The sequence below is a fragment of the Mirounga leonina genome, unplaced genomic scaffold, assembly GCF_011800145.1.
Source record: "Mirounga leonina isolate KUSES-001 unplaced genomic scaffold, KU_Mleo_1.0 Mir_178, whole genome shotgun sequence".
NCBI lineage: Eukaryota > Metazoa > Chordata > Mammalia > Carnivora > Phocidae > Mirounga > Mirounga leonina.
In genome coordinates, this window is record NW_023270464.1 from 3,911,902 (window position 1) to 3,933,038 (window position 21,137).

Genomic DNA, 21,137 nt, shown 5'->3' on the forward strand with positions numbered 1-21,137 from the left:
TTTGGAGCCAGTAGGGGCTCCAGTGTGGCTGCTTGAATCTCCCCCTTGAATATGTAGCACAGTTAAAGTCATTATAGGAACAAAGAAGCACCTTTATCAAAATTGGTCCCATGTGCCTTGCTCTACCAAATACCTGACTTTTCTGCAGGCTATTATGTAATTTACAACTTTAGTCACATGGGGAAAATTATGAAAATTTAAGGCTAACTATAATTCAATGTTTTGCTTGTTGCAACATCTGCTGTAAATCTATTTTCTAGCAGAAAGTTAAAATAGGCATATTATACTAGCATTAGTGAACACTACTCGTTTAAATAAAGTATTGCAGTTGCTGCATCGTTGAGCTTTTTGGAACTTTAGCAAATGTATATAACTCATTTTGTTGTTTTCACTTCTTGTTAGAAGATATGCGATTTATTGTGACTTTTAAAAAATGTGCTAAATGATTTGAATCCTGAATTTGTCCAAGCGTTTAATTTGTTTAGAAAAGTTTTTGGGTCTGGGAGTGTTATTTAAATTTTATATGGACGTAATTCAAAGGACTGTATAAACTGGTCTTTTGTAAATGCATTTTGTAATGGGGGGGAGGGATTTGTGCCAGGCGGTAGTGACAGGCGTGTTCTTCTGAACCTTTTCTGCAAAGCAGTGAGACATTGTGGTGTGGGGACAGCTAGCAGAGGGGATAGTCTCAGCCTTCAGGTACCACTAGCCACACACTCCCTGAGTCAGGCCAGGGCGTCCGTGTGGCTACCCAGGGGATCACATTCTAAAAGAACGTATACTGCTAATTTTTGCTTAAGTGAAATGGAAGAGGCCAAAGGATGGTCTCAAGGAAGAAATGCTGGCTCTGGTTGTGTACCTCCAAATCTGGGAAACGGGAACTCTGTGCTCTGAGCCCTCAGGGGGAGTGGGGGAGTGCCCTGTGGCCATTTGGGCGAGGCCTTTGCATATACCTCTCATGTCTTCTGACTGCTTGTCTTGCAGGTGAGGGTGAGATTTGAGGTGAAGTCCCCCGTGAAGACCATAGAAGACTTCCTACGGAGGTTCTCACCCAGCCGCCTGACCTCAGGCTGCAGCAGCATCGGGAGCCTGACCGCCAACAAAGCCGCCCACAAGTCAGGGTCCAACTTTCTGTCCACCCTATCCAATGACAGCACGCTGTTCAAGCTGGAGGAGAGGCTAGGCCAGCCAGCCGCGGCCATCGCCAGCAATGGCTATAGCAGTGGGGCTGCCAGCTGGGGCCCAGAGCACACTGCCCAGGAGCAGAAGCTGCAGCGGGAGCAGGAGCGGGAGCTGCGCTATGAGGCAGAGAGCCCTGACGAGGCGGCGCTTGTGTATGCTGCGCGGGCCTACAACTGCGCGCTGGTGGACCGGCTGCACGACCAGGTGTCTGTGGAGCTGCCCCACCTGGGCAGGCTCACCTTCGAGCTCCTGCACACGCTGGGCTTCGACTCTATCCGCAAGAGGATGTCAGTGGTGATCCGGCATCCACTCACCGATGAGATCAATGTCTACACCAAAGGAGCCGACTCAGTGGTCATGGACCTCTTGCTGCCTTGCTCCTCAGGTATCCAGCTCCCCTCCACTGGGTGGTACCCCCAGCTCCAGGTGGAAGTCCCAATAAATTAGCCCTTTCCCTCAGTCCCTTCCCACTGGATTTCATTAAGCCTTTTCTAAAGCAATGCCCATCAGAGGTTTGCCTCCCTGGATCACCCGTTCCTCCTTCGAGGGGTTTGGACTAGAATGCACTGGGGACTGGAGGATGGAGGGCTTCAGTGCCTGAACTCCCCTTAGAACAGTGGGGTCGAGGGGCACTTGGGGGGAGGCCCAGCATCATTTTAAATCTGGACAATGAAGGTTAAGATCTTTTAGACTAGAAGTTCCAGAAGGTTGCTTCCTGCTCTGATTGCCTGGACCATGTCTTCTATGGAGGTTCTCACCCAGCTGCCTGACCTCAGGTCACGGTTTGTAGCCCAGTTGTGGAGCTGCCTCAGGCCACAGTGAGAGCTTAGGTATTGGAGGCTGCTGGCCTCTCAACCACCATCTGTCCCACCTTTGGGCAGAGCAGCTCCATCTTAGTCTCTTTCATGTACTAGAGTTCCATATAACTTCTGTGTTTAAAAAAAGGAATTTGAAAACCACTGGTGTTAGTGGAACTTTATCCAGCAGAAGGGCTTGCTTGAACCTCCTTCTAGATACAAAAGCTTCTGCGCTTTGAGAGGGGAATGGCCTAGGTCCCCATTCGTAAATGTGGTCACCCCTCCTCTCTACTTGGAGGATGAAGGCATGCCCGTCTGACGTCCAGGGAGAGAGGTGGGATGAGGGGGAGGATGCTGCTGGCAGACAGAGGGGTACATGCTGTGGCTCTGCTGCCTGGCCTGCACAGTCTTCCTGTCTGTTGAATCCTGGAAACATCTCTAGGTACAACCTGCTGTGAAAGCCTGTCCACTGGGTGCGGCCTTTCCAGAGCTCTGGGATGGAGCTAGAGAATACTTTACTTCCCATAGTCCTTTCGCCACAATCTCAGTGCCTCCGAACAGGACTCCTGGCTCCCAGGTACAGCAGCACTCTGCTGTGGGGAGGTGCACTGGATGATTTCTGCAGAAAAAATCCTTTTCCCATGACAGAACTGTTGTAAACAGGTCTCCAAAAACAGTTTGGGTAGCTTTTCATGGCGAAAACCTACCAGAGGGCAGGATTTGCCTTTCCACCCCAGGGGTTCTGTGCTAGAGTGGACATAGAATCCAATTCATAGGCTGATTTTGCATTCCAAGAATCTTCTTCATTCTCCCATTCCATAGGTTGCCTTTTGGTTTTGTTGCTTGTTTCCTTTGCTGTGCAGAAGCTTTTTATTTTGATGGAGCTTTTTATGCTTATGTTTCCCTTGCCTCAGGAGACCTGTCTAGAAAAGATGTGGCTATGGCCAATGTCAGAGAAATTACTGCCTATGTTATCCTCTAGGATTTTTATGGTTTCGGGTCTCACATTTAAGTCTTTCATCCATTTTGAGTTTATTTATGTATATGGTATAAGATAGTGGTCCAGTTTCATTCTTCTGCATGTGGCTGTCCAATTTTCCCACCATTTATTGGGGAGAAAAAAAGACACTGGAAAAAAACACAAACACATGGAAGCTAAACAACATGACACTAAGCAACCAAAGGGTCAATAAAGCAATCAAAGATGAAATCAGAAAGTACATGGAAACAAATGAAAATGAAAATACAGTGGTCCAAAACCTATGCGGTGCAGCAAAGGTGATCATAAGAGGGGAGTATATAGCGATACACGCCTACCTCAAAAAAACAAGAAGAAGTTCAAATAAACAATCTAACCTTACACCTAAAGGAACTAGTAAAAGAAGAACAAACAAAGACCAAGAGGAGTAGAAGGAAGGAAATAGTAAAGATCACAGCAAAAATAAATGACATAGAGACTAAAAAAACAGTAGAAAAAAATCATTAAAACCATGAGCTGGTTCTTTGAGAAAGATAAACAAAATTGATAAGCCTTAGCCAGGCTCATCAAGAAAAAAAAAAAAGGACCCAAATAAATAAAACCAGAAACAAGAAAGAAGTAACAACTGACACCACAGAATACAAAGGATTATAGAGAATACTACAAAAAAATTATATACCAATGAATTGGACAACCTAGAAGAAATAGATAAATTTCTAGCAACATACAATCTTCTTAAACTGGAGAAGAAATAGAAAGATTTTCTATAGAAAATAGAAAATTTTCTATTTCAAGAAGAAATAGAAAATCTGAACAGACTAATTAATAGTAGCAAAATTGAATTGGTAATCAAAAAACTACCAAAAAATAAAATGCAGGACCAGATGGATTCATAGGTGAATTCTGCCTAACATTTAAAGAAGAGTTAATACCTATGCTCCTCAAACTATTCTAAAAAAGAGAAGAGGAAAGAAAGCTTCCAATACATTTTACAAGCCTTCTTTATTCTGAAATTTGATTTTGCATCCACGCAAAAGAAAAAAAGATACGGCAATTATCTGAGCAGATTTAATTCTATTGTAAAAAAAAAAATCATCATCTTTGTCTTTTCCACAGCCTTTCATTAAAGACAATTTAATGGACCACTGTATTTCAGACATTACCACATACAGCAGGTCATGTATAAGGTAAAAGACCTACAATAGCACTAGCAAACAAGGGTAGGACAGGGTGGTAGGTAGGACCCACCGTACAGAGAGGGCCAGGAACCCTACTGCGCTGTGCAAAACACATAAGAAAAACCAAGAAGGCTGCCATAGTCACCACACTTGTACTCTGCTGCCAGATCACTCTTTTAAATGAGGAAGAATTCTCAAATTTCTAGAGAAAGTACAAACAAACAACTCCTACCACTCATAGTCAACTTCAAGATCAGGATGGGGGGGGCGTTGCAGGGAGACTATGTGCAGGCTGGGGAGCCTCGTAGCCCCCTCCACCTAATCCTGCAGCCCCAGTGTGGCTTTGCTGTTGTGCTCACCTCCTCCATGACTGTAGGTCTCCGGGAGGAAATTACTACCCATATATAGGTAACTACAGATGAGAAGAAGCAAAGCCTTCCATCTGTTCCACCATGAAAGAGACACATAAAAGAACGACATTGCTATCGTTACACATTGCCCAAACCATGACATGGAAAGGGGCAAATTAAAAATAAACAGTTGGTGTCGCTCTCCGCCTTACTCTAGGAATTTCCAGGCAGTGTGCAGGTCAGATAGGTTGATAGGGAAGAGGTACATGTAGGCAAACAGCAACTTAAGATTCAGGAGGTTCCAAGACCCCATTGGATTCTCAAGAGAGGAGCTGTCACCTTGGGGGGTCACCTTGAAGTTATCCACTGGTGACACCCTGGCCTTATGTATAAATCATTCAGCTTTTACTTTGTGGGGCGGATGGGTGTGGAGAGGAACGGACTTGCAGAGCACTTATCTGTGCTGCAGAAGCAGCATTAGAGCTGAGCTGCTGTACCTGTGCTGGTGATAAAGTGAGGTAGGCACACAAGTATTATCCTCTGGATTACTTCAGATCTTTAAGATCTTTCTTCAGAGAGACCTAACACTTTATCAAACAAGGCATGAGGAGGCTACGCTGATGGTGGACGTGACTGTGTTAGAGTGTGTCATATTCTCAGGACACGATCGTGTCTTGGAAGTTGTATGGGATCAGGTATAAAGCAGGGGCTCCACCCCACCCCGGTACCTACAGACCTCTGTTCAAATCCCAGGTCTATGTTTATGAGCTAGAATGACCCTGGATAAGTCACTTACTTTCTTTGCCTCTATTTCCCATCTGCACAGAGGAAATCTGGATGCTGACCTCACAAGAAGCCCTGGTCCAAGCCTCTAGCAGTGTCTGGTCTGATATAAGTATAGAGTCTAAGCTTAGGTCCCTTTCCCTTCTCTCTGGTTCCTTCCCCTTAAGATTCACTGCTTGAGGTTTGGTCCAGTTGCCACTTGGTGTGGTGTTTAAGACACAAACACCCAGACAGCTCCACCCTCCTCCAAGAGTGAGGATGGAGAGTAGCCCACCATCTAGCATGGGCTTCACACTTTGCTGCTCTTCAGTAGATCAGTAAATGCATGCATGAACAAGGAAGAGAATTCACCTTCTTATTTTACCATCTGACTAAGATGAAACTCCTTATAAGAGAAGTAAATTTGACTCAAGTATAGAAGCAATGGAAATATCACTTTGGGCATGTTAAGACCACATGTCAAAATCATGAGTGGGAGTGGATGTTTTCCTGTGAGGTCCTGAGCATTGCCAGCCGTGTCCATCTGCCCTACTCAGCCAGAGCTGGAAGAGGGTTCCTTTCAGTCCTGCTGCATCTTGAGGTCAGTGACATGGGAGTCATCTTTACAGACTGACAGGATCTGTTACTGTCGGACACTGTGTGTGCCCCCAATCCCGGATGTGGCTGCAGAGATCTTCTCTCTGGGCCTCTCAGGCCACCACCACCCGCCAGGAGGCGCTGGGTAGCATTGGTTCCACTTCTGCCGGTGATGTTGCTCATTACCCAAGTAGCTGTGTTGCAGACACAGCATTCTTCCTACTACCATAGATAGGAAAGCTGCACGGGATCTGGGTGGCCTCTAGGATATCAGGAAGAAGAGGCTGATATTGCATGAGTATCACTTAAAATGCAATGTGAATGGTTAGAATGCCTGCAGTTTGAGAAGAGTGCAGGAGAGCCGGGCTGAGCACATAACTCTGGGGGGTCCATGGGTTTGCTTTCTAGGACAGCACCCAATACATTCTTCTTAGGTGCCCCCAGCTCCTCGGTGCTCTTCCACTTTGAGCTTGAGTTCTTTCTACCATCCTGGCCCCTCCGTCAGAATGTGGACATATCCCAGCATTCACAAAGAACCAATCCTACAAACCCTAACATTGGCTCTTCCCAGTGACTGTGCAGTCCTTGGTGCAGTTGAGAATCTACAAGGCAGAGGTCGAGTAAGAATCAGGAGCCAGGTTTTACCTCAAGTGGCAGAGGAGGTGTGTGTCTGCAAGTCTGGAGGAGGGGACGAGGCAAGGCAGTCGCTGCTTCTCTCCCTGAAGGGCTGGGTGGGCTCAGTCCCAGGCTCTGCTGTGGTGGCCCTGTACAGAAACAGCTCCGCATGGCTGCCTGTGGGATCGCACACTCATCCAGGGCACCCAGCATGCCGAGCCACCCAGCCTGCCTCCTCTAGCTCATCAGTTCTGTTTTGACCAAGTGTTCAGTCTCAGCTCCTGTGTGCTGAGAGTGGAGTCTTCAACCTATCTGACCTGCACACTGCCTGGAGTGTGCTTTTGCTTTTGCTGAAGTGCAGTCTTTCCCTCCCCTCTCTGGAGAACCAAAGTACTTTATTATTATTATTCTAATTCCAAAGGCCCTCAGATAGACATGCCTTCGCTCAAATAATAGTCAGCATCTGGAATATTGTTATTATCCCCTTCTGAGAATTGCTATCACAATATCAGGTAGTCAAAATTAAGATGTCGTATTTTGAGTGTCATCTTTTCAGGAAATTTAAATTCTTAAAGCAAAGCAATCTAGGGCAGTGTTTCCAATCTCTCTTTTTTTCATTACTGCTCCCTTAAGGAGCCTTTTTAGACATTTTTTAATTATCTCCCCATGACATTTTAATGCCACAGATATGCTGCATATTTGTTTATGTACTGTATATATATCTGTGCCTTATGCTATGCCTAAGTATGTTTTAAATATATAATTAAAATTTTTTGCCCCGGAACCAATGTTTTAGGCCCTTGGGGTGCTATCTTCTTTATGCAGAACACATGTCTAAGAGGTGAAAGTGTTTCTCCCAGGTCCAGTTTGCCCCGGACCTGACTCAGATAGTAGACAGCCTGTCTCAGACCAGGGGCCTCACCACTGGTAAGTACAGTTGCCAGATTCAGCAAACAAAATATATTGAATGCCCAGTTAAATTTGAATTTCAGATAAAAAACATAATATTTTTAGTGAAAGTATGTCTTATGTGATATTCGCACATCTTATATTCTATCTGGTAATACTACTGGTGTTCTGGGGACAGAAACTGCACTTTGTATTCAAGTACAATTTTTCACAAACTGGAAGAGTATGTACCTTCATTTACATCCACCTCCTGGGCGAAAGGATACCAGATCACTCCTAATAAAGCATTGTTTAGGGGCACCTGGGTGGCTCAGTCAGTTAAGCGTCTGCCTTCAGCTCAGGTCATGATCCCAGGTCCTGGGATCGAGTCTCACATTGGGCTCCTTGCTCAGCGGGGAGCCTGCTTCTCCCTCTGCCCCTCCCCCTGCTTGTGCTCTCTTTCAGTCTCTCTGACAAATAAATAAAATTTCTAATAAAGCTTTTTTTATATGAGCTTCTCATTTCAACAAAGGTCATTAGTAACAGTCAAAAATACGATGTGGCTCTTTTTACAATACAGCTTTTACTTTAAATTTTATGTGAAACGTGTATACTGTTATAAGTGATGAAATAGACCCGGGATGAATCTAGTGGTGCGGAGGCTTCGCACATGTCTCTTATTGGAGGGCGTTGGAGTAAATCACAGGGGAAGGATGCTCTTGTGACAGTCCTGCTTAATGCATTGCAACAAAATGCATTCCAAATGCAGTCAGCTAGAGCACTGACCCTGAAACATGGTCATCATATACTTTCATCATGCACAAACCAAAGTGCATTATGCCTTTCCACTCCTAATTGGCGGCCCACGAAAACGGTAGACTTAGGATAAGTGTGTGTCACCTTGTCATGGATACCACAGTTGGGTGAGGCTCCGAGTCAGCACTTCTGAAGTTTGGTAATAAGCAGTAAGTCTGCTCAGCTGTGTCTACAGGAAACAGAAAAGGGTGGGTGTTTGGAGAACTCTTACTAGTGGACTTAGCTCTTTCTTTTTAACTGTGGTTTAAAAAAAAAAAAAACCCACATGACCTAAAATTTACCATCTTAATAAGTGTACAGTTCAGGAGTGTTAAGTGGATCCACATGGGTGTGCAATAGGTCTCCAGAACTTTATCTTGCAAAACAAAAGTCTTTACCCATTGGACAATTCCTCTTGTCTCCTGGCTGCCCAGCCCTTGGCAACCACTATTCTGCTTTCTGTGTCTGTGAGTGTGACTACATTCAGACCTTAAAAACATGGCTGTTTTCATGGGAAGCTGGCCTGGAAGCTGGGTGAGAAGAGCTTCCGGGCTAGAACCTCTGGGGTGGTGCTGACCTCTCATCTGGGCTACGCTACATATGTAGAGTTGTTTCAACACCATGCAAAGCTACCTCCGTTGTTCTTATCTGTTTCTGCTTCTACTCCAACCTAGATGACGCCAGAGGAAGGCATCAAAAGAAAATCCGAAGCAAGACTCAGAATTACCTCAACCTGTATGCCGTGGAAGGCCTGCGCACCTTGTGCATTGCCAAGAGGGTGAGTGGGTGCCACCTCCACAAGCATGGATACTGACCGCTGCCCCCACAGTACGTGGTGCCTACGTGGCACTCACCAGTGTGTCTCACATAGGTTCTGAGTGAAGAAGAGTATGCCTGTTGGTTGCAAAGCCACTTAGAAGCAGAATCTTCCCTGGACAACCGTGAGGAGCTTCTTTTCCAGTCTGCCATTCGCCTGGAAACAAATTTGCATCTGTTGGGTAATTATGCACATGAGCACATGTTGCACTGAGCAGTGTGGAATTTGCAGAGACAGTCCTGGACAGGGTGGTGACATGGCTCTAGTCATTGGCAGCTCTGTACCTGCCGGGCTTGGTTAAGGAGTTGGCTGGCTTGGTGCTAGCATGGCCCCCAGGCCCAGCCATCCTTGACTGAACAGTCACACCATGGCCCGTCTCTGTAGTATTCCACGTGCTGTCCCACCAGGCACCCAGTGACAACACCTGACTTGCCTCCCCCTAAACCCTGCTTTCCCACCAAAAATAGAGATGAGGAACGAGGCTTCTCAACAACTGAAGCTTAAAGGGAGTCCCTCCACCTCCTACCCCTAAAACAAAAAGAAACTGTTGGATTCCAGAAATGGCTGCACTTTACATCTTATGAATGTTTCATAGATTCAGTTTGGATGAAAAGAAAACGAGCTCATTTTTACTAAAATGTGCTCCTATTTTCTACTGTGTTCATATTAGTATTTGTAAGAATATTTATTTTAATATTTTAAATATTTAATATTAAGTTTGTATTAAATTAGCTGAGTCTTTGTATCTGTGCTCTCTGACCACACCAGGAACTAAATGTGATCATGCTGGGTACACACACACACCCCATCCCGTGGTGCCAAGAGTCAGATGGTATACCTGGGGCATGGAGAAACGAGTTCATCGCTGTCCATTTAATACAGATAGGCTGTAATTCATTTGGTCTTGTTCCCTGGACAAAGGAGTTGGGCTACCTATATATCTATATATACATATCTATTATAATAATTAATATATTTAATAGCATAACATACACACTTCATACAATATTCTTTTTTGCCTCTGGTGTCTTATAGGAGGGCACGCACTGTTCAAAAAAGCCCCAAGATCCAGATGCCCAGACACATCATGAGCAGTATCCCTGGGGGGTGATTAAATGAAACACTTGGAAGACAGCTGTGCTTTTTCTAACCTTCCAGGTTTTGATTTACTGGGACTGTTCATATCTAGAGCATGCTTCTCCAGAAGGCACTGTTGACCAGACCCGGGGGATAGGTAGGGGTTCCTGCTGGTCCTTCTGGCCCATGGGCAGGTCCATTTCTGTCCCTTCACTGCAGGGCACTCTCCCTGGAGAGCTCTGACTCTTGAATGGAGTAAAATTTGCCTCCCCAGTCCCTTCTTCCAGTGGGTGCTGGTCCCACCCTGTGGAGCAAGGTAGACGGAATCTCTTCCCTTTTCCAGAGGGTGAGACCTTAACTGTTTGAGGACTTGGCTGTGAGTCCCCACACTGTCCACCTATATTTTTAGGCATCCCTACCTTGCCTTCTTTCAGAGTCTAGGAGCCTTAGCTTGGTTATCTATCCAGTCCTGGCTCTGTCACTTACTGGCCATGAGACCCTGGGCAAGTGACTCAGTCTTTTTGGCATCCCAGTCTCTTTGTCTGCTGGGTAACAATCCTGCAGGGATGAACAGAGGGGGTGCCCAGTGGAGCACTGAGTGAGGTCCAGGCACAGGGTCCAATACTCAGCAGCACGTGGTGATGAGTCTTATGTTACTGCTTCTACATCTGTTTACAGCCTGGCTGGCCTCTTCTATACAGACCCCCTCTGGTAGTTGGGCATCCATCACCTCCCTTGGCCCCCATGCTGTATCTCTGTTAACATGTCCTGAATTTTTGACAGCCCTAGAATACCCTAAGTTCATATTGAACTTGAGATCAACTCACCTTCCTAGATCTTTTTCAGGGGATTTGCTTTCTAGCTTGGATTCTGTAATTTTTGTTTGGGCAACTATGTAAGCATCTAAAAGTAAGGTTTTCTACTTATCCTCGTTCCAATTTTTTTTTCTGTTGGGGCCGGGATAGTAGAGTTTTTCAGAATATTGATTCAGCCACATTCTGCTGTCATCCTGAGTGGATGTTTATCTCCAGGGGTCGGTTAAAGGGCTCTGAGATGAATCAGTGAAGGAACTACTGGAGTGCCCACAGTGGGCACCATCAGTGTCCTTGAGTCTGCTCATGCCTGCTGGTGAGAGCCTTTTCATACATTTTCAGAAATTTTACAATCACCATTTGCTGTTTTGCATAAATTTTCAGGAATTTTGCATAGTTTTTTGATGCTGTTGGTAGCTTGACATCAGCCAAGGTGAGTATATTTGCACCACAGAAATGGGAAAATGCAGCAAATCAGCTTCCCTCCTGCTAGCTGGTTGTTAAACACTTAGCATCTCCCACAACCTGGGATATTTATGGTTCAGATGATGAGCTGGAGAGTAAAAGAGCCACCACCTTAGTGTTCACCACCGCTTTATGCACAGGCACTGTGTTCCAACTCCTCAGATTCATTTTTAAGAAATGTAAAGTAAGCTGTTTACATTTTTAATAGGCCCAAAGCCAAATACTCCTTCTAAATCTTTTCGTTTAGGTTCTTACGTTAAATAACATCAGGGAACTACAAAGGAAGGGTCACCATTTATACTGTGTTCTTGAAATTTTCTTTTCCATACTGTTCTGGCCAAGAGCCTAAATTCAAAGGACAACATTCTGTTCACTTTCCCCAGCATTCCTTTTTGTTTTTCCAGATGTCATCTGAAACTCCCCTCTCACGAAAAGCCACCTGACCTTTGATCACAGTGAAGCATGGTGGCACTAGCTTGAACCCTACTACCTACCCTGTTGTAACACTCAAAATGCCAGGTTCTCCCAAGGCTCAGGCTGTAGAGAGGTGGCATTTACTCTAAGTTACATAGATTCCATTGCTAATAAGCTACCTTAAAGAGCTGAAGAAAGGCCACTGTGCTTCCAGATAATTTTTAAAGGACTGTTCCCTGAGATTTACTCTTTATCCTTGGCCATATTCCGTGCTGAGATAGACATACTTTACATAATTCTCTTTATGAGTTCAGTAATATTCTATGTTTGGTTCAAAGCTTCACACAGAGGTTAGGATCAGTCCAGCGACCCAGTCGGGGCCCATTACTTAGGCCAGTTAGCTCCTGAAATGAAGATGCTTTATTTTCAAGGTGTTAGGTTTTCCCTGAAGGACTAGAATTTATCTGAGTCCTTCCCTGCTTTCTTTCTTGGAGGACATATATCAAGGAGCTCTGGCTGAGCAGCTAATATACAAAGGTGGGGAGTTGCAAGTCCCTTCTATAGTAAGTTGCCATCTAGTGAAGGGTGGGTAACTGGTTGAATTACACGCAAAGCTCTGTTCCATAGTGGAAGTTCTCCTAGAGCAGCCATATAGGGAGGTTTGGAGCATGAGACATACCGTGCATGGAATGCTATAGCCCTTCCCTTGCTAATCTCCCTCACCTTTGCTTCCCAGATCTATATCGTGGGGATAATTGTAGTACTCACATGTTAGGGATGCTGCAGAAATTTTTGCCTGACAATTAGTAATTCATCAAGGTTAGCCATCATTATGATTATTCCATAACCATTGTTATTATTAAGTATGAACAAGATATTTTTTAAAAAGAGAGCACATGCAGGAGGAGGGGCAGAGGGAGAGAGAAACTCTAACCAGACTCCATGCTGAGCACAGGGCCCCAATGTGGGGCTTGATCTCACGACCCTGAGATCATGACCTGAGCCAAAACCAAGAGCTGGACACTTAACCGACTGTGCCACCTAGATGCCCCTGAACAAGGCGTTTTGAATACATGGAGGCAGACGTGGTCATCCCTCCCTCTTTCCCTGGATATCAGGGAATGTATCACAGCAGAAGTGATACTTAGGATGCCTTTGTAGATGTCAACTCTGTTGGATGATGAAAATAGGGAGCCAGAGACCTAGAGCACGGAATGTCTCCCCATGCTAGATCCAGGGGTCTGGGGGAGGGGAGAAAGGCCAAGACCAGATGGCTTCCAGTGCCTGGGTTGTCAGGAATATGCTCACAATGAACATGGAACATAACATGGTTTTAGTCCTAAGCATACTTTGAGACCCACACCCCTGCCTGGTCCTTACCTTGCAGACTCCATGATTCAGAGCTGAGGGCAGCTTGGATGCAATATCTCCTCTTCCTTTCTGGGCCCTTCCCAAGTTCCCACTTAGCCTTCTGCACATTCAAATTAAAGGTAGGCCCAGGTCCAACACACTGCACAGGCTGCGTGAGATGGAAGAGAGAAGACTGCCACTTACCCCTGAGGGGGCTTCTGGAGAGCTGGTGATGCTGTTACCTGAGCTCAGGGCTGGTTAAACAGGAGTGTGATTTGTGAAAGTGCATTGTAGGATATATTTAAGAAATGCATGCTTTTTGTACATGTATTATACCTTGACTCCATCCCCCCAGCACCTGCCAACTCATCTGTTCTAGGAGGAGAAAGGGAAGTGGTGTCTATCTTAGTCATTTCAGGCTGTCATAGCAAAATACCACAGACTGGGCAGCTTAAACAGCAGACATTGATTTCTCACAGTTATAGAGGCTGGAAGTCCCATATCGAAGTGCCGGCCAATTTGGTTCCTTAAAGGGCTCTCTTCCTAGATTGCAGATGGCTGTCTTCCTTCTGTATCCTTGAATGGTGGAGGGAGATCATCTCTCTTGTGTCCCTTATTATAAGGGCCCTAACCTCAGTCATGAGTCTTCCACCTTCCCTCCTAATGCTATCACAGTGAGGGTTAGGGCTTCAACCTATGCATTATGGGGATAAGGGGACGCATTCAGCCCATATCAGCTCTCAGCACAGGGAACAGTGTGACATAAAAGAGAAGGGCAGGGCCAATGAGGTGTCCTCAGTCAATGCTGTATTTCTAGAGGGAAGATAGAGACCATCTCATTAAATTGACAATAGGAAAAAAACTGAGGCTGACCTGGAGAGCACCTTTCTGTACTGGGTGGAAAATTTGTCCCAATGTACAGAAGCCTGCATGCTTATTAATATCCTAATTTATTAATACTGCTAATTTATTAATTATGTTTGTGGGAAAAGTACATTCTGGATAATGTTGCTTTCAAGAAATAATGGGCTTGTGTGGTCTGTTTAGACAGCTGACAGTAAGCATTGCTGAGAGCAAATATTGTGGATGTCGTTCAGAAGCTTTGTAGGGGATGGATAATTTTTAAAACTTTTTCATCCTTCAGAATATGGTCATTCCCACCATCTCCCCACAAGCTTTGTTTCCAAGTTATCTGTTATGTTAAAAATTAGCCGCCTGTTAGAAAGCACTGGAAGTGCTTTGTTTTAAGTACAGAGAATTATGTTCAGTGCCTCACAGTCATTCTGACTCATTCTTGACTGTGTCAATCGAGGGAGCTACTGAAAGTGTTCACCAGGGTCCGGAAATGATGAATCTTCATCCACATGAGACAGGCATCAAGCAGGTCCCAGTCTGTGGGGTCATGCCAGCATCTTTGGTATGTTGGCAATGGCATTCGTGCCCCATCAGGGTCTGAGGGCATGTGCAGAGGGGGCTCACCTACACTTGCACATTTGACCAGGTGCCACTGGGATTGAAGATCGCCTGCAGGATGGAGTCCCAGAAACCATTGCTAAACTGCGTCAAGCAGGCCTGCAGATTTGGGTTCTCACTGGTGACAAACAAGAAACAGCCATTAACATTGCATATGCCTGCAAACTGCTGGACCATGATGAGGAAGTCATCACCCTGAATGCTGAATCCCAGGTATGTAGGTTTCCAGAAGCCATGCTCTGCCTGGGGCAGCTTCATACCCACCTAGGAATGCCTTCCATTTCTTTGCCCTCTACCTCTGTGTTTGCACCTGTGTTGGGTTTCTTACATGTTCTTGTCATTGCCTAGGAAGATGTGGGATTTGATGGGATTTCTTAATTTCTGAGGGATGCATCCCTGGACTTTATTAATGCAAAATTCAACCTGCTTTTTCCTGACCTATTCATGTCAACAATATTGGAAAATTGTTTCATGAGGTCACACAAGTCAGCGAACCAGTCCATTCAGCACTGATATACTCAGGATGGGATGGTTTGTCTGGGGCATGCCCGCTGGGCACTTAAGAGTTTTCATCCAGTCACATTTATCTATTTAAATCTTCAAGTATGTAGGGAGTATCTACTTCTCATAAACCTGGCCTGGACTCTGATTCCGTGAGTGAACTCCCATTTGAAACATCTTTTTGAGCTGTGTGATGAGGTCTGATTCATCAACTTTTTCTCTTATGGATTATCATTTAGCTGTTACATTTAAGATGTGCCTAGCCACAAAGATTTCTCCTATATATTGTTCCAAAAGTTTTGTAGTTTATTGTTGCACCTTTAGACACATTCCATTTTGTGTGGAATTTTGTATAAGGTCAAACTTCATTCTTCTGCATGTAGCTGACTAATGCAGCACCATTTGTTGAAAAGTTTTTTTCCACTAAATTGTCTTTACACTTTCATTTAAAATCAGTTGGTCATGATTTTTAGGGTCTATTTCTGGACATTCTGTTCTGTTGCACTGTCCTGTGTGTCTATCCCTTCACCAGTATCATGCTGCCCTATGGGTTTTTTTTTTAGAAGTCTTTATATTGGTATTTTTTTTTCCCTGATTATTCTTTCTGTTTTCAGTTCTTCCATTCCCTTTCCCCCTTCCCTTGGTTTACTTAAAGTATCTTTTAGTGTTCCATTTTTTTCTCTTTTTTTTTGGCATTTTATTTTTTTTTAAGTTATGTTAATCACCATACATCATTATTTTTGATGTAGTGTTCCATGACTCATTCTTTGTGCATAACACTCAGTGCTCCATGCAGAACATGCCATCTTTAATACCCATCACCAGGCTAACCCATCCTCCTACCCCCCTCGCCTCTAGAACCCTCAGTTTGTTTTTCAGAGTCCATCGTCTCTCATGGTTTGTCTTCACCTCCGATTTCCCCCCTTTCATTCTTCCCCTCCTGCTATCTTCTTTTTTTTTCTTTTCTTAACCTATATTGCATTATTTGTTTCAGAGGTACAGATCTGTGATTCAACAGTCTTGCACAATTCACAGCGCTCACCATAGCAATACCCTCCCCAATGTCTACCACCCAGCCACCTCATCCCTCCCACCCCGCCCCCCACTCCAGCAACCCTCAGTTTGTTTCCTGAGATTAAGAATCTCAGACATCCCTGCCATGTTCCTGACCTTAGGAGGAAAGCTCTCAGTTTTTCCCCATTGAGAATGATAATCGCTGTAGGTTTTTCATCAATGGCTTTTATGATATTGAGGTATGTACCCTCTATGCCTATACTCTGAAGAGTTTTGATCAAGAAAGGATGCTGTACTTTGCCAAATGCTTTTTCTGCATCTATTCAGAGGATCATATGATTCTTGTTCTTTCTTTTGTTAATGTATTGTATCACATTGATTTGCGGATGTTGAACCAACCTTGCAGCCCAGGGATAAATCCCACTTGGTCATGGTGAGTAATCCTTTTAATGTACTGTTGGATTATATTAGCTAGTATTTTGGTGAGAATTTTTGCATCCATGTTCATCCAGGATATTGGTCTGTAATTCTCCTTTTTGAAGGGGTCTTTGTCTGGTTTGGGGTTCAAGGTAATGGTGGCCTCATAAAATGAGTTTGGAAGTTTTCCTTCCATTTCTATTTTTTGGAACAGTTTCAGAAGAATAGGTATTAATTCTTCTTAAATGTTTGGTAGAATTCCCCTGGGAAGCCATCTGGCCCTGGGCTCTTGTTTGTTGGGATATTTTTAATGACTGCTTCAATTTCCTTAGTGGTTATAGGTCTGTTCAGGTTTTCTGTTTCTTCCTGGTTCAGTTTTGGTAGTTGATATATCTCTAGGAATGCCTCCATTTCTTCCAGGTTATCTAATTTGCTGGCATAGAGTTGCTCAGAATATGTTCTTATAATTGTTTGTATTTCTTTGGTGTTGGTTGTGATCTCTCCTCTTTCATTCATGATTTTGTTGATTTGGGTCATTTCTCTTTCCTTTTTGATAAGTCTGGCCAGGGTTTATCAAACTTGTTAATTCTTTCAAAGAACCAGCTCCTAGTTTCGTTGATCTGTTTTACTGTTCTTATGGTTTCTATTTCATTGATTTCTTCTCTGATCTTTATTATTTCTTTTCTCCTGCTGGGTTTAGGCTTTATTTGCTGTTCTTTCTCCAGCTCCTTTAGGTGTAGGGTTACGTTGTGTATTTGAGACCTTTCTTGTTTCTTGAGAAAGGCTTGTATTGCTATATACTTTCCTCTTAGGATGGCCTTTGCTGCATCCCAAAGATTTTGAATAGTTGTGTTTTCATTTTCATCGGTTTCCATGAATTTTTTTAATTCTTCTTTAATTTCCTGGTTGACCCATTCATTCTGTAGTAGGATGCTCTTTAGCCTCCATGTATTTGAGTTCTTTCCAACTTTCTCTTGTGATTGAGTTCTAGTTTCAAAGCATTGTGGTCTGAAAAAATGCAGGGAATGATCCCAATCTTTTGGTACCGGTTGAGACGTGATTTGTGACCTAGGATGTGATCGATTCTGGAGAATGTTCCATGGGCACTAGAGAAGAATGTGTATTCCGTTGCTTTGGGATGGGATGTTCTGAATATGTCTGTGAAGTCCATTTGGTCCAGTGTATCATTTAAAGTCTTTATTTCCTTGTTGATCTTTTGCTTAGATGATCTGTCCATTTCAGTGAGGGGGGTGTTAAAGTCCCCCACTATTATTGTATTGTTGTCAATGTGTTTCTTTGCTTTTCTTATTAATTGCCTTATATAATTGGCTGCTCCCATGTTAGGGGTATAGATATTTACAAGTGTTAGATCTTCTTGTTGGATGGAACCTTTAAGTAGGATATAGTGTCCTTCCTCATCTCTTATTAGTCTTTGGTTTAAAATCTAATTTGTCTGATATAAGGATTGCCACCCCAGCTTTCTTTTGGTGCCCATTAGCATGGTAAATGGTTTTCTACCCCCTTACTTTCAATCTGGGGGTGTCTTTGGGTCTAAAATGAGTCTCTTGCAGACAGCATATTGATGGGCCTTTTTTTTTTTTTAAAGATTTTATTTATTTATTTGAGAGAGAGAGAATGAGAGAGAGCACATGAGAGGGGGGAGGGTCAGAGGGAGAAGCAGACCCCCTGCCGAGCAGGGAGCCCGATGCGGGACTCAATCCAGGGACTCCAGGATCATGACCTGAGCCGAAGGCAGTCGCTTAACCAACTGAGCTACCCAGGCACCCGATGGGTCTTTTTTTTATGCAATCTGATAGCCTGTGTCTTTTGATTGGGGCATTTATCCCATTTACATTCAGGGTAACTATTGAAAGATAGGAATTTAGTGCCATTGTATTGCCTGTAAGGTGACTGTTACTGTATATTGTCTGTGTTCCTTTCTGGTCTATGTTGTTTTCAGGCTCTCTCTTTGCTTAGAGGACCCCTTTCAAGATTTCTTGTAGGGCTGGTTTCGTGTTTGCAAATTCCTTTAGTTTTTGTTTGTCCTGGAAGCTTTTTATCTCTCCTATTTTCAATGACAGCCTAGCTGGATATAGTATTCTTGGCTGCATATTTTTCTCGTTTAGCTCTGAATATATCATGCCAGTTCTTTCTGGCCTGCCAGGTCTCTGTGGATAGGTCTGTTGCCAATCTAATGTTTCTACCATTGTAGGTTACATATCTCTTGTCCCGAGCTGCTTTCAGGATTTTCTGTTTGTCTCTGAGACTCATAAGTTTTACTATTAGATGTAGGGGTGTTGACCTATTTTTATTGATATTTAGGGGGGTTCTCTGTGCCTCCTGGATTTTGATACTTGTTTCCTTCCCCAAATTAGGGAAGTTCTCTACTATAATTTGCTCCAATATACCTTCTGCCCCCCTCTCTCTTTCTTCTTCTTCTGGGATCCCAGTTATTCTAATGTTGTTTTGTCTTATGATATCACTTATCTCTCAAATTCTGCCCTCGTGATCCAGTAGTTGTTTGTCTCTCTTTTTCTCAGCTTCTTTATTTTCCATCATTTGGTCTTCTATATCACTGATTCTCTCTTCTGCCTCATTTATCCTAGCAGTTAGCACCCCCATTTTTGATTGCACCTCATTAATAGCCTTTTTGATTTCAACTTGGTTAGGTTTTAGTTCTTTTATTTCTCCAGATAGGGTTTCTCTAATATCTTCCATGCTTTTTTCAAGCCCAGCTAGTATCTTTAAAATCATTATTCTGAACTCTGGGTCCTACATCATACTAATGTCCATATTGAGTAGGTCCCTGGCAGTCGGTACTACCTCTTGTTCTTTTTGTTGAGGTGATCTTTTCCATCTTGTCCTTCTGTCCAGAGGAGAATAGATGAATGAGAGAACAAAATGCTAACCGGGTAAAACGTCCCCAGAAAATATACTCTAAACAAATCAGAAAAGACCTGAAGCTGGGGGAAAAGAAAGGGAAAGAAAGAAGAAAAAAAAAGAAAATGAAAAAGATAAAAACAAACAAAAACAGAACAAAAATAAAAACAGAATATGATCAAATATGATCAGGCCGGTGCATAGATCAGTGCCACACACTAGATTTTGGGTGTATTTTGGTCTGTTAGAAGAAAGTGCCTCCCAAAATTTTAAAGAAAGAAAAACTTATATATGAATTAATAAACCATGCTGTGGGGTCAGCTGACCAAGCTCTTCCATCTTCACAATTTTTTCCAGTACTTTCTGGTTCTCTGGGACTCCCCTTTCCAGTCCTCTGGCCAGAAAGCTGGGGTTTGAGTTCCCTTGCTCTACTTTGTACTTCTGCACCAACACCTCCATCCAAGCCCAAGTGGTGGTAGGACAGAGAGAAAAAGGCAGAAGTTATCTTGCCACCACAGGACCACAGTCTTCGTCAGCAGATGGTCCTGCTGCCACCAGAGCAGAATTGCCTGGGGCTGGGTTCAAGAGAATAGAGAAAAAGATAAATAAAAATGGGATTTCCTCTATTTTCTCTGAGCATTGGGAGTTCTCTTTTCCACTCCTCCAGCTAGAACAGGAGGGCTTCTCCTGGAACTCTCTCTGTCCCTGCCTTGACACCCACTTCCAGGTTCTGTGATGCTTGGGTACAGAGCAGGCCCTACCAGAGGGAAAATGGAAAACTCACCCACCTGTCCAGTGTACTTAGAATGCTGGTCTTCCTCCCCAGTGCAACAGCTGCTATTTATTTTCAAAGTCCTCAAACAGTTGCCCTATGAATTCTCTTTGGCTGCTATAGCTGCACTCAGTTGGGGAGCCAGGGTGGATGTGCTCACTCCAGTTTACCTTAGCAGTTCTTGGTGCTAGCATGAGGGAACTCATGGTGTTTGTAGAATGAGACCTCACATCCTTTTCCAGCCCTGTCTCAGTTACTGCCACTCCCAACCCCACCCTGGAAGCAAATCTTTCCCTCTTCATATCCTGTAACACTTTTGCACATCCTAGTCTGTGACTTACTGTGATCCTGTGTATGTTCAGCCCCTGCCATTTGTTCAAGGGCCAGTAACTGTGTCTTCTCAGTCTTCCTTTTTCTTGTCTCACTTTCCGACATACAAAAGGTCCTCAATAAGCACTTATGGAACACAACTGGATTTCCAGGGTGCGTTGCAGGAAATTGGTTGCTTACCCAGTGGGTTCACTGTCCACAGAGGGCCAAGAACTACTTGCCTTCCCTGGAGTGTGTTTATTCCTAGAAACAATCATCTCTCTTATGTCCCATGACCCCTTGGCTTCCCCAATAAGTTTTCCTATTCTTTCTGGAATTCAGGTACAGTTTTGGAAGGACATTGCCAATAAAAGCCTCAATAATTATGCTTTTTTTTTTTTAATTTTTTTTTTTTTTAAGATTTTATTTATTTGCGAGAGAGAGAATGAGAGACAGAGAGCATGAGAGGGAGGAGGGTCAGAGGGAGAAGCAGACTCCCTGCTGAGCAGGGAGCCTGATGTGGGACTCGATCCCAGGACTCCAGGATCATGACCTGAGCCGAAGGCAGTCGCTTAACCAACTGAGCCACCCAGGCGCCCAATAATTATGCTTTTTAAAAAAAAATTATTTCCCTGGTCAACTGGAGAGCTTAGGGAAACACTGATAATTGCCCTTCTTTAGAGAATAATCATC

General features: G+C 43.9%; 1 protein-coding gene across 1 annotated transcript in view; it reads left to right on the forward strand.

Moving 5' to 3' along the window:
- Window positions 1-21,137, forward strand: part of ATP10A (ATPase phospholipid transporting 10A (putative)) — a 200,844-nt gene that overhangs the window by 164,839 nt on the left and 14,868 nt on the right. The window contains 4 exon segments of the mRNA XM_035023939.1: window positions 985-1,567; window positions 8,818-8,921; window positions 9,015-9,141; window positions 14,580-14,764. Of these exon segments, the coding sequence (XP_034879830.1) occupies window positions 985-1,567; window positions 8,818-8,921; window positions 9,015-9,141; window positions 14,580-14,764 (999 nt within the window).